At 41.5% G+C, this 16354-nt stretch overlaps 1 protein-coding gene across 5 annotated transcripts in view; it reads left to right on the top strand.

Annotated features, from left to right (window-relative positions):
• HERC2 (HECT and RLD domain containing E3 ubiquitin protein ligase 2) overlaps nucleotides 1-16354 on the top strand; it is a 268052-nt gene that overhangs the window by 147156 nt on the left and 104542 nt on the right. For 4 of the 5 annotated variants that reach the window (XM_019438147.2, XM_019438149.2, XM_019438146.2 and 1 more), the window contains 8 exons: nucleotides 816-998; nucleotides 3136-3317; nucleotides 3886-4033; nucleotides 4112-4308; nucleotides 4542-4772; nucleotides 5645-5783; nucleotides 7321-7464; nucleotides 10519-10661. In XM_019438147.2, coding sequence (XP_019293692.2) covers nucleotides 816-998; nucleotides 3136-3317; nucleotides 3886-4033; nucleotides 4112-4308; nucleotides 4542-4772; nucleotides 5645-5783; nucleotides 7321-7464; nucleotides 10519-10661 — 1367 coding nt within the window. The remainder of the gene's footprint in view (nucleotides 1-815; nucleotides 999-3135; nucleotides 3318-3885; nucleotides 4034-4111; nucleotides 4309-4541; nucleotides 4773-5644; nucleotides 5784-7320; nucleotides 7465-10518; nucleotides 10662-16354) is intronic. The other variant, XM_019438148.2, reaches the window with a different exon arrangement.

The following is a 16354-nucleotide window of genomic DNA, read 5'->3' as shown; positions in this document are numbered from 1 at the left end:
GCTAGCTGTATGCACTGCATGGTCAGGCTTTGGAAGTCACTTGTATGGTCAGGAGAGGAAACCTAAGAGGCTGAGCTCAGTAGAAGATGGGTGGTATGGAGAGTGGAAAAGGCTCTGCTCCATCAATGTCACTTGTGGGGGCCCACGCCACCTCAGATGTAAACAGATGATGCCTTGTGGAGCTGTTGGGAGTAACATATGTGAAACTTGGAGTCGTGCTTAGTTGGTCAGGGCTGGTTTTGTTATCACTGCGTCTGAGCACACGATGTCTAGGCCACTTGTCCCTCCTCCCAGTTCTCTGTCTGGGGTCTTCACTCAGACAAGTCAGAACCTGAGCAGAGCTGGCTAAGTGACAGAACTATAGCTTGGCTGTCATGTGCCTCCTTGTCAGAAAGTCAGTGGCTTTGACACATGAGCCTCTGCTTCCCCTCCATGGAGCAGGCACTTCTGTCTTCATCCAGGGCATAGCTAGCTCATCAGCAAGCAGTTCTTGACATTTGATAAGTTGTCTTTCTAAAAGAATAAATCCTTGTAATTGTTTTAGTGCTTCTGAGCCATATGTGGAGATAGCTTTAAAAAATTAAACTATAATTTGGAAGGCTTATTTTCTTTGAGGAAGGTGGGGACAGAGATGATTACGGTGTTTAGTGTATTTTGAATTCTTTTCTTGTAAAGAGCTACTTCCCTTTCCACAGTAAAAATTGTGATATTAAATTCCTTAAAAGACTGTGTTATGAAATCCCTTAAGTTACATGCAGGGATATTTTCCAGTTCTATTTGGGAATATAGCTTCTTATTTTGATACTTTTTTCCAGAAGCTGAACAAATTGAAAGGAACATTCATCCCACTGCAATGATGCTTACCAGTACTGTTAATTTACTACAAACTCTTTGTCTCTCTGCTGGAGTCCATGCTGAAATCATGCAGAGTGAAGCCACCAAGACCCTGTGTGGACTGCTGCGAATGTTAGTGGAAAGTGGAACGACGGACAAGACATGTATGCAATGAATAGTTGTGGCCTACAGAGTACTGGGGCTATGAATTTGGTGTGTGTGTCAGTGAGTGTGAGCATGTGGGTGAGTGTGCGTGTGTATTAGTGTCCTAGGGCCGCTGTAACAATTTACTTCAAACTTGGTTAGTTTGTTTGGGCTGGCACATCAAAGTACCGTACACTTGGGTGGCCTAAATAATAGAAATTTTTTTCTCTGTGTTCTAGAGACTAGAAGTTCAAGGTGTCAGCAGAGCTGGTTCTTTCTGAGGGCTGTGAGGGAAGGATCTGTTCTAGGCTTCTCCCTTACCTCCTGTAGTTTGCTGGCAATCTTTGACATTCTTTAGTTTGTAGATTACTGACCTCATATTTACCTGTGTGTGTTTGTCTCCAAATCTCACCTTTTTATAAGGACACCAGTCATAATTGGATTAGGGACCCACCTTAACCTAGTTTAAGTTCTCCCAAACAAATTATATCTCCCCTGGACCCATTTCCAAATAAGGTCACATTCTAAGGTACCAAGGGTTAGGACTTCAACATACTGATTTTGGGAGGCAGGTAGGACACAGTTCACCCCATAATGGAGTTATGGAGACCACATTTTCCAACATCAAGGATTTTTGGAGACCAGAAGTCTAACATCAAGGTGTCAGCAGGGCTGTGTTCCCTGCAAAGACTTTAGAAGAGGATCCTTTCTGTCTCTTCCAGCTTCTGGTACCTCCAGGGTATCTTAGCCTGAGGCCACAGCACTCCAGGCTCTGCCTCATTTTCACACAAAGGACTGCCCTGTGTCTCTTTATGTCCTTTTCTGCTTCCTTATAAGGACTTTCATTGGATTTAAGGTCCACTCTGATCCAATACAGTATTATATCAATCCTTACTTTAAGTAAGTACATCTGCAAAGAGTTTATTTTCAAATAAGGTCACATTCTGAGGTTTTGGATGAACATGAATTTTGGGGGATACAGTTCAACCCACTGAAATGTTTGCATGAAAATGTGAATATGTGTAAGTGTGGAGAGAAGGAGTTGATGGAGTGGGAGGGGCGAGTGTGTGTGTATGTGTGAGAGTGCTTGTGAGTATGGGAGAGTTTGTCTGTGAGTGAGACTGAGTATGTGAGTGGCTACAGGTGTGAGTGTGAAGTGGGGAAGGGAATGTGTGTGAGTAGCTGGGTGTGTTTGTGAGTGTGTGTGGTAATTATGAGGGATTGTGTGTGAGTATATCAGTGACTGAAAATGAGTATGTGGGATTGTGGTAGGGTGTGACTGTGAAAGTTGATGTGTGTGTGTGTCTGTGAGTGTAACTGAGTGCAGGCATGAACTTGTGTCTGATGGCGATGCCTCTGGAAGCGTAGAGAGCAGGAGGGCTGGGCCCTGGCAGGCGGGCCTCTGCCAGGAAAGAGTGGAAGCCCCTGGGTACCCATGAGTGGAGACCTGGAAGCCAGGAGGAACAGACAGGGTCAGTTGCATCCGTCAAATTGGATAAACCTCATGAAAGCCTCCTAGTCTTGTTCTATTACTGCAGACTTATTAAACTTGGATTGGAAATTTATGGTGCAGATTAAGTATAAACAAGATCATGGGAGATATTTATTATTATTATTTTTAAAGTGTATTTATTTTTGAGAGAGAGAGAGCACATGTGTGCGTGTGAGCCAGGGAGGGGCAGAGAGAGAATCCCAAGCAGGCTCCGTGCTGTCAGCAAAGAGCCCTTTGTGGGCTCAAACTCATGAATTATGAAATCATGACCTGAGCTGAAATCAGGAGTCAAACACTTCATCCACTGAGCCACCCAAGTGCCTTGATGATATATAACACGTGAGGTTTTAAAATATACAAGATGCACTCTAATAACTGCTGTTTGAATTGTGAATCATTTTCTTACTGCCTATAAATAATAAGTACATGAAACTCCTTAATTGGTTTGAGCTACTCATGTACTTTGAAGGTTTTAAAAGTGTTGTAAAATGTTCCTTTAGTAGGGTTTTCTCTCACTCCTCTCATTTTGAATTAGTGAAATTGTAGTATATTTGTAAAGTAGGCTATTATCGAACATAACACGGTAAGTACATTAAAAGTATAGATTGTGCTGAGTATTTATTTCTAGAAATTTGGTGCCAAGCTGGTTTGTTTCACTGTGGCAGCTTCCCCAAACAGGCTGGTCTGCCGGGAGCAGCACCGGAGCTGGTGCACGTTGGGCTTTGTGCGGAGCATTGCACTCACGCCACACATGTGTGCTGCCCTGAGCTCCCCACAGTGGATTGCCCTGCTCATGAAGGTTGTGGAGGGACATGCACCTTTCACTGCTGCCTCGCTGCAGCGACAGGTAATTGTGCTGCTGGGCTGATGCTGTTCAGTGTGAATTTTGAAACTGTGCAATCCCCTTAAGAGGTGGCATCAAGATACCAATTCTCCCAGTCATCATAATTAGGTGCCTGTACTCAATGAGTGCAGAAAAGAACTGGAACTAACCCAAAGTAGATTTTCTAGTGCAAGGGGCTGAAGTCCTTGATTATTTTAAATTGATTTTAAGTTGCTAAACTAGTTGACTTGCTTTTCTTTGAAGTGATAAATCCTACCAGCTTCTCTTATCTGCTTCATAGGAGTTGTAGTATAATTGTCTTCAGAAGAATTAAGCTGAAAAGAATTATTTTTTAATTAAGTGAATATCTGCATCTGTAGTGTAGCTTTTTCCAACTCCTGATAATCTATATCATTAATCAACTTGGGTGTAATTATCTGGTTGTAAAATAATGGATATCTGAATTTTCACATGATTAATTGCATTGCAGGGACAAAAAAAAAAAAGAAAATAAAAATCTGTTATCTCTTAATGTAAAACCACAGATTATGGTTTTCTTTAATGTTTGCCGTTTTAAATTGCCTTTTGTCAGATCTTAGCTGTGCATTTACTGCAAGCAGTGCTTCCATCATGGGACAAGATCGAAAGGGCAAGGGACATGAAATGCCTTGTGGAAAAGCTGTTTGGTTTCTTGGGCAGCTTGCTCACCACCTGTTCTTCAGATATCCCGTTCCTCAGAGGTGGGCCTCTCTCCTTACTTGTGTCCTGGGTCAGTGAGCAGGGCACCATGTAGCTCCTCTCTCACATGTCTCTTTCAGAATCTACTCTGAGGCGGCGGAGGGCACGCCCACAGGCCTCTCTGACTGCCACTCATAGCAGCACCTTGGCAGAAGAGGTGGTGGCACTGCTCCGCACACTCCACTCCCTGGGTCAGTGGAACGGCCTCATAAACAAGTACATCAACTCTCAGCTCCACTCTGTCACCCGCAGCTGCACAGGAAAGCCACCAGAGGGGGTGGGTGCTGCGTTTTCATATCTGTTAGTTTTTCTTTGTAGAATGTTGATTTCACTTTTAAATTATCTTTTGAAATGACATGTATTTTGTTTAAAGATATTTTAAACCATACTGTAGTGGAAATAACTATTGAAGAAACTAGTATAAAAATGAACTTGGCTTAGTTATAAATGTGTAAGAAACAGGCAGCACCCTTGGCTGTCTTCTTCAAACTAGCTGTCTGTCTGCATTAGGCCCTGTTAGAGGATTACTTTCCTGACTCCGAAAACCCAGAGGTGGGGGGCCTCATGGCAGTCCTAGCTGTGATCGGAGGCATCGATGGTCGCCTGCGCCTGGGGGGACAAGTCATGCATGATGAGTTTGGAGAAGGCACGGTGACTCGCATCACCCCAAAGGGCAGAATCACTGTACAGTTCTCAGACATGCGGATGTGTCGCGTTTGCCCATTGAATCAGCTCAAACCAGTAGGTGAACTTGTATTCAGTTACTTGGTAATAAGGCAGAGGAGTTTTATGCTGGAACTGAGTGCTAACATTAGTGCTAGAATGAACTTGATTCTTGTAGTTCATGCACGCTGTCTAGGAAACTATGCAACCTGAGGAAAGCCATATGTCTATCTTCCCTTGTTTGCTTTGTGTCTGTGATAAATAGGGCCTGGTCTCATGGTGTTACACAAATTACTAGTTCATGTCTTATTTTAGCCCCCAAAGACATAAAAGGGCGTTAGCAACATAGAAGGTACTGGTAATTATGTTTGTTAGTTTTAATTATCTTAAAATGTAAATTTATGAAGTCTGACTTTTATTGAACAACTCAACTTTTAAAGAAACCTAAAAATGATTCCTTAAAAAAATGACCTTTCTTCATAAATGCTTATTTATTGTGTTGAGTGACATGACTTATGTAGCAGATGCTGTCATCTTAAATCTGTGAATTAAGGATGTATAGGGAAAGAGAGTCATTTATATTATTTTGATGTAATCTAAGTATAACCTGACTATATTTCTATAAAATACTGTTTTTGATTTATAAATGAATACATGCATGTTGTAGAAAATTTTTAATGCATAGAAAATGCCTAAAGAGATAATCATCACCAGCCTGACATAATTATTATTGATAAGTTGTTAAAGAAAAAATTAATTTAGGTTATGTTTACTATACATATAAATCTCTATTTTATCTTTAATGGCATATTTTAAAATGATTTTCAGATATAAAAAGACTTACAATATGTATATTTTAGAATTAAGATTCATGGTTTGATAATTTTTAGAACGTTTCATTTGCTCATTTCATTGGACAGACTTTGAAGGTTTCTATCTTCTTGCTTTAGCTCCCTGCTGTGGCATTCAGTGTCACCAACCTCCCCTTCACAGAGCCTATGCTATCTGTCTGGGCTCAATTGGTAAACCTTGCTGGAAGCAAACTGGAAAAGCACAAAGTAAAGAAGTCACCTAAACCGGGTTTTGCAGGTCAGTACATGGTACTTCTTGGTGGAACAACTACAATCTTAACTGGTATTGCTTGGACAATGTCATTTTGTGAGAGCAAGTTCCTGTGACTGTCAAAGTCTTTGGGTTTCAATGGATTGACTATTTGTTGAGTTATAGTGGACATGAAAGCTTGAATGTGGTGATAAGAGTGTATAGTACCAAGAATGACACCATGGGGAGAGTGGCGTCTGAAGAATCCCTAGGTTTCTCCCCACCCCTGCCCCATGCTCCCTGACTTTCCAGTGCCAGCATTTATCCTGAACAAACCTTTTGAAGAGGAATCTGTGTTTTCTCTCCCCACCGTTAACCCTCCAGCCATGGCTCTTTAGTTCAGTTGCCTTTTAGGAGCTTTGCTTCTGGCCTCATCAATGCCAGACCCAGTAAGGCCTGCATGTTTAGACCTGCCTTGCTTCATATCTATAGACGTTGGGCTAAAACAAAGGTCACCTGTGCTTAAAGCCTTCCTTCCTTTGGTCTGGAATACTGCTCCCTTAATTTTCCTTACGTTGCCACTTGCATGTTCTTTGAGGAGTTCTTCTCCTTGACTATTCTTTGCACATTGGAAATCCTTGTGGGTTTCTCCATAACTTTTGGCTCATTGTGTCCACTCTTACTGAGCTTTTTCACCCATTTCTCCCCATTCTTGTGATTGCTGCTGCAACATTTATGATAGTGATCACCTTTAACTCTGAATATCCAGTTCACATTTCTGGCTGGAGGGCCATGTGCATGTATACCACAGCATGTTCAGAATTCCGCTAACCTTATCCCTTAGTCACTCTTTCTCTTCACAGTGAATAAACCTGGCTGCCAGGGAGTCAGGCTTGATGCCTGAGAGGCACCTGTGATCCTCCATCCCCTTCCATCCTATGTTGCTGTTGGCTATGTTGCCTTCTGTGGCCTCTGACATGCCCTGCTGGAACACTGTTGCCACAACTATAATCCGGCTGTACTTGTGGTCTGCCTGCATTTTGTGGTAGCTTAGTTTCCTCCTCAGTTGGCTGTCAGGCACCACTGCAGTCATTTGTTTAGATAAGACTCCAGGGAGTGCCATGATCTTGTTGAGTTAGAGAACTGTATGTTGTGACTATCTGACAAAATCATCCTGGAGGAGTGTTGGCAAGAAAAGGTGAAGATATTTTGTTTGTGACATAGATATCTGGTTGAAATTTTAGCAATATGGGAAACATTTGATTATACTAATAATAACTGACATGGATCTAACTTTGTTAAACCATTTAATTCTCACCCTAATCCATCAAGGTAGTTGTGTGGGCAGCAGGAAAAGGGGAAGACCCAGGGGAGGTAGAGGATACTTATCCAGAAAGGCAAGTCCTTCATTATTGACAGTATTTGGCATGTCCAGCTAATTCCTACAGGGCAGGGCATTGTTTGTGCCACTTTACAGGCATGGCACTGTGGTGCAGGAGGCAGAGCACTTTCCCTAAGGCCACACAGCTGGTGAGGAGAAGAGCCCAAGCAAGGTGTGCCGTTCCTGAGTCCTTTTCTCCCACAGGACAAGTAGACCTGGAGCTGCTGAGGTGCCAGCAGTTAAAACTGTACATCCTGAAGGCGGGCCGTGCGCTGCTTTCACACCAGGACCAGCTTAGGCAGATCTTGTCTCAGCCGGCTGTTCAGGAGGTCACAGCTGCTCATACAGGTATCTTTTTAAGGAAGCTGTTATAGATATGTAAGGAATGCAGGTACTCCCATAGAAAACAGGCAAAAGACATGAGCAAGTAGTCCATAAAAAGGGAAATAGAGATGGTTTTTAAATGCATGAGAAAGATGTGTAACCTGGCCAGAAATTGATGAAGTGCAAATGACAGTGTCATAATCTTATAAGACAAAAGATCCATCTTTCCATCTTTTATGCCTACCCCCAGAAGACACCTTATCACTTGACACAAAAGCAATTCTCTCACCTCTATGGCCTTCCTTTTTCAAATACACTTATACCTCTCTAGTAGACTTATCATCCTGAATATCAGACCTTACCATACAGGTCCCTGCCACAGCTCTAAGTCAGTCTTATGTTTCACCCTGGTATTCAAGGCATTCTATCACATTCAAGGATCTGATGGGAAGGGGGGGGGGAAAACAGTAAAACAGTGGTGTCCTGCTTTGTTACTTAAAGTGTGGCTCATGGACCAGTAGCACTGATGGCACGTAGGAGCATGTTAGACACGTAGATTCTCAGGCTACACCCCAGACCTAAGAAATCAGAGTTTGCATTTTAATAAGGCCCTAAGGTGGTTCATACATATCTAAAGTAGCACTGCTTTAACACATTGCTTGTGGGAATTTAAGTTGGTACAACCAACATTGAAGAAATGTTACACTTTAAAATACATGTGTATTAGGGGCGCTTGGGTGGCTCAGTCGGTTGAATGTCTGATGTCGGCTCAGGTCATGATCTTGTGGTTCGTGAGTTCGAGCCCCGCGTTGGGCTCTGTGCTGACAGCTCAGAGCCTGGAGCCTGCTTCAGATTCTGTGTCTCCCTCTCTCTCTGCCCCTTCCCTGCTCATACTGTGTCTCTCAAAAATGAATAAACTTAAAAAAAAAATTTTAAATACGTGTGTACACATGCACACACATCTGTATCTGCATCTCTGTATCTAGCTCTGTATCTCTCCATTGACCTGGGAGTCATCTTGTGGGAATTTATCACATGAAAAGGCATGAAGATATGTGTTTATGGATGCCCATTATGGCTTCTTTGTTGGTATTGTTTTTAGGTTGAAAACTGGAGACAATTTTATGCCCATTATTAGGTGGTGTATCCATATACTGGAATACCAGCTGACTTTATTTTCTTTAGACTTTTCTTTATTTCTTCAATTTTCTGGAATAAGCTTATATTACTTTGAATAGAAAAAAAAAGCTATAAAATATTTTTTGATTATCTACTCTTAAAAAAGATGTGCTAAAGTATTATAGGGAACAAGATAGTCCTTGTTTATGACCCCAAACTCTCTGGGGTCAGAGGGAAAAGAGAAAATGCAGATGGCTCTGTACAGGTTATGATGCCAGTGCACTGTGAAATGTGTAATTGTAGTTCCACAAGTGTCTTGGGGATACAGGTGGCTGAGGGCTGGTGAGGGCAGCTTCTGAGGGGTGTGGCAGACTTGAGGTGCAGCATGATGAAGAAGCTCTATTTTGGTGGAAGAGACAATAGGAGCACAGATGTATCAGTGAGTATATAGGAGAATGTTGAAGTGCTTCACTTTGCAAGGAGCTCAGGATTTATTGATGAATGTGGGGCAAAAGCTGGAGAGGTCAGCTGAATTCATGTGATAGAATGCCTTGAATACCAGGGTGAAACATAAGACTGACTTAGAGCTGTGGCAGGGACCTGTATGGTAAGGACTGATATTCAGGATGATAAGTCTACTAGTGAGGTATAAGTGTATTTGAAAAAGGAAGGCCATGGAGGTGAGAGAATTGCTTTTGTGTCAAGTGATAAGGTGTTTTCTGGGGGAAGACATAAAAGATGGAAAGGTGGTTCCAGTAGATCATAACCTGGTGGTTTTGATAATAACCTCATGGGAAACCAGTGAAAAGTCAAAGATGGCTGATGTTTCAAGCTTGAGCTACCGGGAGGACAGGAGGGAGTGCCTCCGATGAAGATTAGAAAGCCTAGTATAGTGTGCAGTTTTTTGTTTCTTAATCTTAAGAGGGTATTGTGAATTTAATTTTAATGTGCTGAGTATAAGGTAAATCTAATGAAAGTGCAGATTTATTCTGTATTAGTCAGTAGGGACCTTGAAAACTATCCATAATTATAGAAGATCAGGAAACCAGAGACCAGGGAATTGGACTGACTGCTCTCTGGTCACCCTGATGAGTAGCTCTGTAGGAACTGAATCAGGGTTACTATGTCACGGTTGGGACAGAGTAGGGGCTCCAGATAGCTCTGTAGAGTAGGGCTTGACAAATTATCATGGTTACCTGTTTTTATAAAGTTTATGGGAACACAGCCGCACCTACTTATTTACACGTCATCTTAGGTGGCTTTTACTCTTCAGTGGCAGAATTGAGTAGCTGTGACAGACCATGCAGCTGATAAGCTTGAACTGTTTACTCTCTGTCACTTCAAGAGAATGATTTTCCAACCCCTGGTCTAGAGAATTAGTTGAAGTTGTCACCAAACCAACCAGCGAACTCAAATGGTGAGTGGGCTCCAGGCAGTGGGACTCAGTGGGCCTGTGGCAAACAGGAAGTGCTAAATGCCTCACTCAAAGCTGCTCAGAGATTAAAACAGACAAAAAGATGTTACCCTGACCACACAACATATCTGGAATTGGTCTCAGTTTATGGTCTGAACAAGGGTTAACAGGAAAAGCCAAGGCTAAAAATAAAAAGGGAGTGTTCATAGAAGAGGTTTCTGAAGCAATGAGTGTGCACCAAGCAAGAGAAGGTATATGAACTGGACAAAAGGCAGAAATCTGGGAGGTAGCTTTTTTTTTTTTTTTTTTTTTTTTTGGCTCTGAGGAGACAGATGAACCAACAAAGGACAGATGCCAAAAAGCAGGGAGTGAAACAATTTTTAGACTAATTTTTGATATCCAAGCCTTGAAGATTTTGATCATCTAGTGCTTGAAGAGGTAGAGATCATACTCACTTTAACATGTTCAGTGCATCATCTTTAATAGTAAAGAGATGTTAGGAGTTGAAAATGTGATGTCGTGCATATTTTTTTTTTTATATTCAGATGATGGAGCAGCTGCATCCCCTGACCTTGGGGACATGTCTCCTGAAGGGCCACAGCCTCCAATGATCCTCTTGCAGCAGTTACTGGCCTCGGCCACCCAGCCATCTCCAGTGAAGGCCATATTTGACAAACAGGAGCTAGAGGTACGGTAGCAGCCTCTGCAATTTTAATCTGGTACACTAAATTTGGAACATTTTTTTTCCTAGATGTGTATTTTCTTAAGGATATATTCTGAATTTTAAATAATATGCTAAAATAATTCTTATGACTAGTTAGGCTTTAACCATGTTTGTCATAGAGCATTATAATACTAGTTAGAGGGTGAATGAGTTGAAGTTTAACCTTATTTTGAATATATGTGAATTCTTTGAAAAAGTTAATGAGATTCAACATGGGTCAGATGCTCAAATATTCATGGCATGATCTTTTTCTAGGAAATAATTGTTATTGAAGGAGCCCATTAGACCTTGGAATATTGCACTGGCATGTTTGTTCCACTCACTGCAAAGGCTTTTTTGGGCATGCACTGTTGCTGCCAGGCTCTTGGTCCTTGCCCTGTCGCAGAGCACCTGTGCTGCACAGTGTAGCTTAGGGATCAGGCTGTGGGCATGTTCCCATAGAAAAGACAACATGTGATCAGGTCTAAAAGTGATGACTTTCATGGCCTGCAACATGAGGGACTAGATGTTTCTAAAAATCCTTCTTTCTATGTAATATGTAAAAAACTCTGGATAAAATATTAAAGACAAAAACCAAACCTAGAGTACTCAAGTTGCCAGGCAGAATATACCCTAATAGAAATTCTTTGAGACCAGGACTGCAGGGAGTTGGATCCGAAGTGAGGAAGCAGCTGTATCAGGTTGATGGGAGGGCTGACAGTAGTCCAAGAGTGAGGTAGGAAGAAGTAGGTAGCAAGAAAGTAAGAACTGAGGTAGGAAAAAGGTGGGGTGCAAAGGGAGAAGGCAAGAAGTATTGAGCATGAGAATAGGGAGCAGTACAGTGCCTTCTTTGAACTGGCCTGAATGCCAACTACTTGCTAGGTCTAAAAACCGCTAAGATGAGGGTCAGGTTGAAGTGGCAACAGAACAGCAGGGTTTCTAGTCACTTCTAAAGATAAAAAGAGGGCATTGAAAGCAGTTGAAGAGCAAATTGGGCAGAATGCAACCTGGAATCACACTGGGAGGTACCCAGTGTTAAGAGGAAAGATGTGTAAGGAAACAGGGAAACGTAGAGTTATCCTTTAAGAATTGGGAAGGACTACCAAAGAGAGATCTTTCATTGTTTTATCTCCATTGATTTAGATGAAAATTCAACCATCATTCTTATTCTGTTTGAAGTGCCTTTTTGTCATAGACTCTGGGTCTAAAGTTCTTTCTTGTCTAGCAAGAAAGCGGGACTCAGGATTAAATGAGAGAGATGGTTAATGTCCAGGAAAAGACAAGAGCCCTGAATAAGGGTCCTTGCCCTGTTTTTATTAGGATCAGAAGGCTTACAAACATGGTGATGGACGTGCACAAAGAGACAATGAAATTATGAACATTAACTCATGGATGTGAGGGAAAGGGGGTCTTGAAGATATTAGGGGTTTGGGTTAATACAAAACAAAATCCTGGCTCTGGAGGCAGCTGAAGGTTGTTTACAGCAGACATGAGGCACCAACTCTGTTTATCTTAGCTAGCCTAGGGGATTAGACTGATAGAGCAAGTAACCTCAAGGTTAACAAGGCACCTTTTCTTTTGCTAATCAGTTCTCCTCTGGGCAGCTTTACCTGCAGCCCAGTGGTCTGTAGCCCTATTTACTTGTTTACCTAATTTGGTCCTTCCTTCCTGTGAAAGCAGCTTTCTGCTATAATACTAAATAGGGGGGAACTTTTGCCCTGAATCTCTAGTCTTGTTTACCTCATATACCTTTGTATTGCAGGCCTTTGCACCCCCTCTCTATTCTGGGGGCCTTAGCCCCCCTTCTCTATCCTTATTCACCTAATCTTGTTTACCCAAACTTGGGTGTGAGCATCCTATGGCTTTGTAATTCTTTATGCTTGTTAACTCATTGGTGCAAGCCCAGGGAATTTCTAAGCTTTTTCCTCACACATTTTTTCTCCCATTCTGGCTGCATTTAATATTTTGTGATTTGTTTGTTTTTTGTTTTGTTTTCTACAGTTTGACTAAGGCATGCCAATGTATGTATGTATTTTTTCTCCCCCATCCTCTTGGGATATGCTTAAGTTACTTGCATCTCTGGCTTGATATTCCACCCCCCCCCCCCCGCCGACCCCCACCCCTCCGCACCAAATTTGGAAACTTGTTAACTATATTTTCCTGTCCTGTTCTTTGCTAAGACTACGGTTACACATCTGTGAGATTAATTTGTTTCTGTGTGTTTTATAGGTCTTTTTCTCTTCGTTAATAAACTTGGCTAATTTTCTGGATCTGTTTTTAAGGTCAGGCTGTTCTGCTTTGTTGGGTCTAAATCTGCTGTAAGCCATCTAAGAGAGTCTTTATATTTTCAGATCTCACATTTCCATTTGGCTCTTATTTTATAGCTCTATAGTTCTGACAGTACTTATCTCTTCACTCTCTATTTCTTTACTGTATATGTATGTAAAACATATTCCTGATAGTTGTGTTAAATTTCTTTTTAACACGTGGGCCAGCTGTCAGTCTGCTACTATTGGCAGTTTTTTTCTCTTGATTATAATCAGTTATTGGTTCTGCTTCTTCACCTATATGTAGTTGTTAGTATATTCTGGATGTTTTAGTTCTTTTTTAAATGTTTACTTATTTTAGAGAGAGAGTGCATGCATGTGAGTGGGGGAGGGGCAGAGAAAGAGGGGGGGACAGAAGATTGAAGTTGGCTCCACATTGACAACAGAGAGCCCGATGTGGGGCTCAGACTCATGAACTGTGAGATCATGACATTAGCCGAAGTTGGCATCTTAACCGACTGAGCCACCCAGGCAGCCTGTATGTTTTAGATATTACACTGTGTCGGCTCAGTGTTCTGTCAACATCTTCTGGAGAATGTGAATTTTATTCTCATAGATGGTTTAGTACCTGGCAGTTCTCCCCAATCCTGTGGAGGCTTCGTTCTAGACTTTTTATTTATTTATGTATTTTATTTATTTTTAATACGAAATTTATTGTCACATTGGTTTCCATAAAGCACCCAGTGCTCATCCCAACAGGTGCCCTCCTCAATGCCCATTACCCACGTTCCCCTCCCTCACAACCTCCATCAACTCTCAGTTTGTTCTTAGTTTTTAAGAGTCTCTTATGGTTTGGCTCCCTCCCTCTCTAACTTTTTTTTCCCCTTCCCCTCCCCCATGGGTTTCTGTTAAGTTTCTCAGGATCCACATAAGAGTGAAAACATATGGTATCTGTCTTTCTCTGTATGGCTTATTTCACTTAGCATCACACTCTCCAGTTCCATCCACATTGCTACAAAGGGCCATATTTCGTTCTTTCTCATTGCCGAGTAGTACATTGTATATGTAAACCACAACTTCTGTATCCATTCATCAGTTGATGGACATTTAGGTTCTTTCCATAATTTGGCTATTATTGAAAGTGCTGCTATTAGATACTGCTGCTATTGGGATATTAGATAGTGCTGCTATTGGGGTACAGGTGCCCTGGTGTTTCAGCACTCCTGTATCCCTTGGGTAAATTCCTAGCAGTGCTATTGCTGGGTCATAGGGTAGATCTATTTTTAATTTTATTAAAAATTTATTTTATTTTATAAAATAAACCTCCACACTGTTTTCCAGAGTGGCTGCACCAGTTTGCATTCCCACCAACAGTACAAGAGGGTTCCCGTTTCTCAACATCCTCGCCAGCATCTATAGTCTCCTGATTTGTTCCTTTTAGCCACTCTGACTGGCGTGAGGCGGTATCTGAGTGTGGTTTTGATTTGCATTTCCCTGATGAGGAGTGATGTTGAGCATCTTTTCATGTATCAGTTGGCCATCTGGATGTCTTCTTCAGAAAAGTGTCTCTTCATGTCTTCTGCCCATTTCTTCACTGGATTATTTGTTTTTTGGGTGTGGAGTTTGGTGAATTCTTTACAGATTTTGGATACTAGCCCTTTGTCCGATATGTCATTTGCAAATATCTTTTCCCATTCCATCGGTTGCCTTTTAGTTTTGTTGATTGTTTCCTTTACAGTGCAGAAGCTTTTTATCTTCATGAGGTCCCAATAGTTCATATTTGCTTTTAATTCCCTTGCCTTTGGAGATGTGTCAAGTAAGAAATTGCTGTGGCTGAGGTCAGAGAGGTTTTTTTCCTGCTTTCTCCTCTAGGGTTTTGATGGTTTCCTGTCTCACATTCAGGTCCTTCATCTATTTTGAGTTTATTTTTGTGAATGGTGTAAGAAAGTGGTCTACTTTCATCCTTCTGCATGTTGCTGTCCAGTTCTCCCAGCACCATTTGTTAAAGAGACTGTCTTTTTTTGATTGGATGTTCTTCCCTGCTTTGTCAAAGATTAGTTGGCCATACTTTTGTGGATCCAATTCTGGAGTCTCTATTCTATTCCATTGGTCTGTGTGTCTGTTTTTGTGCCAATACCATGCTGTCTTGATGACTGCAGCTTTGTAGTAGAGGCTAAAGTCTGGGATTGTGATGTCTCCTGCTTTGGTCTTCTTCTTCAAAATTACTTTGGCTATTCGGGGCCTTTTGTGGTTCCATACAAATTTTAGGATTGCTTGTTCCAGCTTCGAGAAGAATGCTGGTGCAATTTTGATTGGGATTGCATTGAATGTGTAGATAGCTTTGGGTAGTATTGACATTTTAGCAATATTTATTCTTCCAATCCATGAGCGCGGAATGTTTTTCCATTTCTTTGTATCTTCTTCAATTTCCTTCATAACCTTTCTATAGTTGTCAGCATACAGATCTTTTACATCTTTGGTTAGGCTTATTTCTAGGTATTTTATGACTCTTGGTGCAATTGTGAATGGGGTCAGTTTCTTTATTTGTCTTTCTGTTGCTTCATTATTAGTGTATAAGAATGCAACTGATTTCTGTACATTGATTTTGCATCCTGTGACTGCTGAATTCATGTATCAGTTCTAGTAGACTTTTGGTGGGGTCATGTCACCTGCAAAAAGTGAAAGCTTGACTTCATCTTTGCCAATTTTGATGCCTTTGATTTCCTTTTGCTGTCTGATTGCTGATGCCAGAACTTCCAACACTATGTGAAACAGCAGCGGTGAGAGTGGACATCCCTGTCGTGTTCCTGATCTCAGCGGGAAAGCTGTCAGTTTTTCCCCATTGAGGATGATATTAGCTGTGGGCTTTTCATAAATGGCTTTTATGATGTTTAAGTATGTTCCTTCTATCCCGACTTTCTCGAGGGTTTTTATTAAGAAAGGATGCTGAATTCGGTCAAATGCTTTTTCTGCATCGATTGACAGGATCATATGGTTCTTATCTTTTCTTTTATTAACGTGATGTATCACGTTGATTGATTTGCGAGTGTTGAATCAGCCCTGAAGCCCAGGAATGAATCCCACTTGACCATGGTGTATAATTCTTTTTATATGCTGTTGAATTCGATTTGCTAGTATCTGATTGAGAAGTTTTGCGTCCATATTCATCAGGGATATTGGCCTGTAGTTCTCTTTTTTTGCTGGGTCTCTCTCTGGTTTGGGAATCAAAGTAATGCTGGCTTCATAGAATGAGTCTGGAAGTTTTCCTTCCCTTTCTATTTTTTTGGAACAGCTTGAGAAGGATAGGTATTAACTCTGCTTTCAATGTATGGTAGAATTCCCCAGGGAAGCCATCTGGTCCTGGACTCTTATTTGTTGGGAGGTTTTTGATAACTGATTCAATTTTTTCGC

Source organism: Panthera pardus, unplaced genomic scaffold (assembly GCF_024362965.1).
Source record: "Panthera pardus isolate Hobbes unplaced genomic scaffold, ASM2436296v1 HiC_scaffold_24, whole genome shotgun sequence".
Lineage (NCBI taxonomy): Eukaryota > Metazoa > Chordata > Mammalia > Carnivora > Felidae > Panthera > Panthera pardus.
This window is presented reverse-complemented; position numbering and strand designations above follow the sequence as displayed.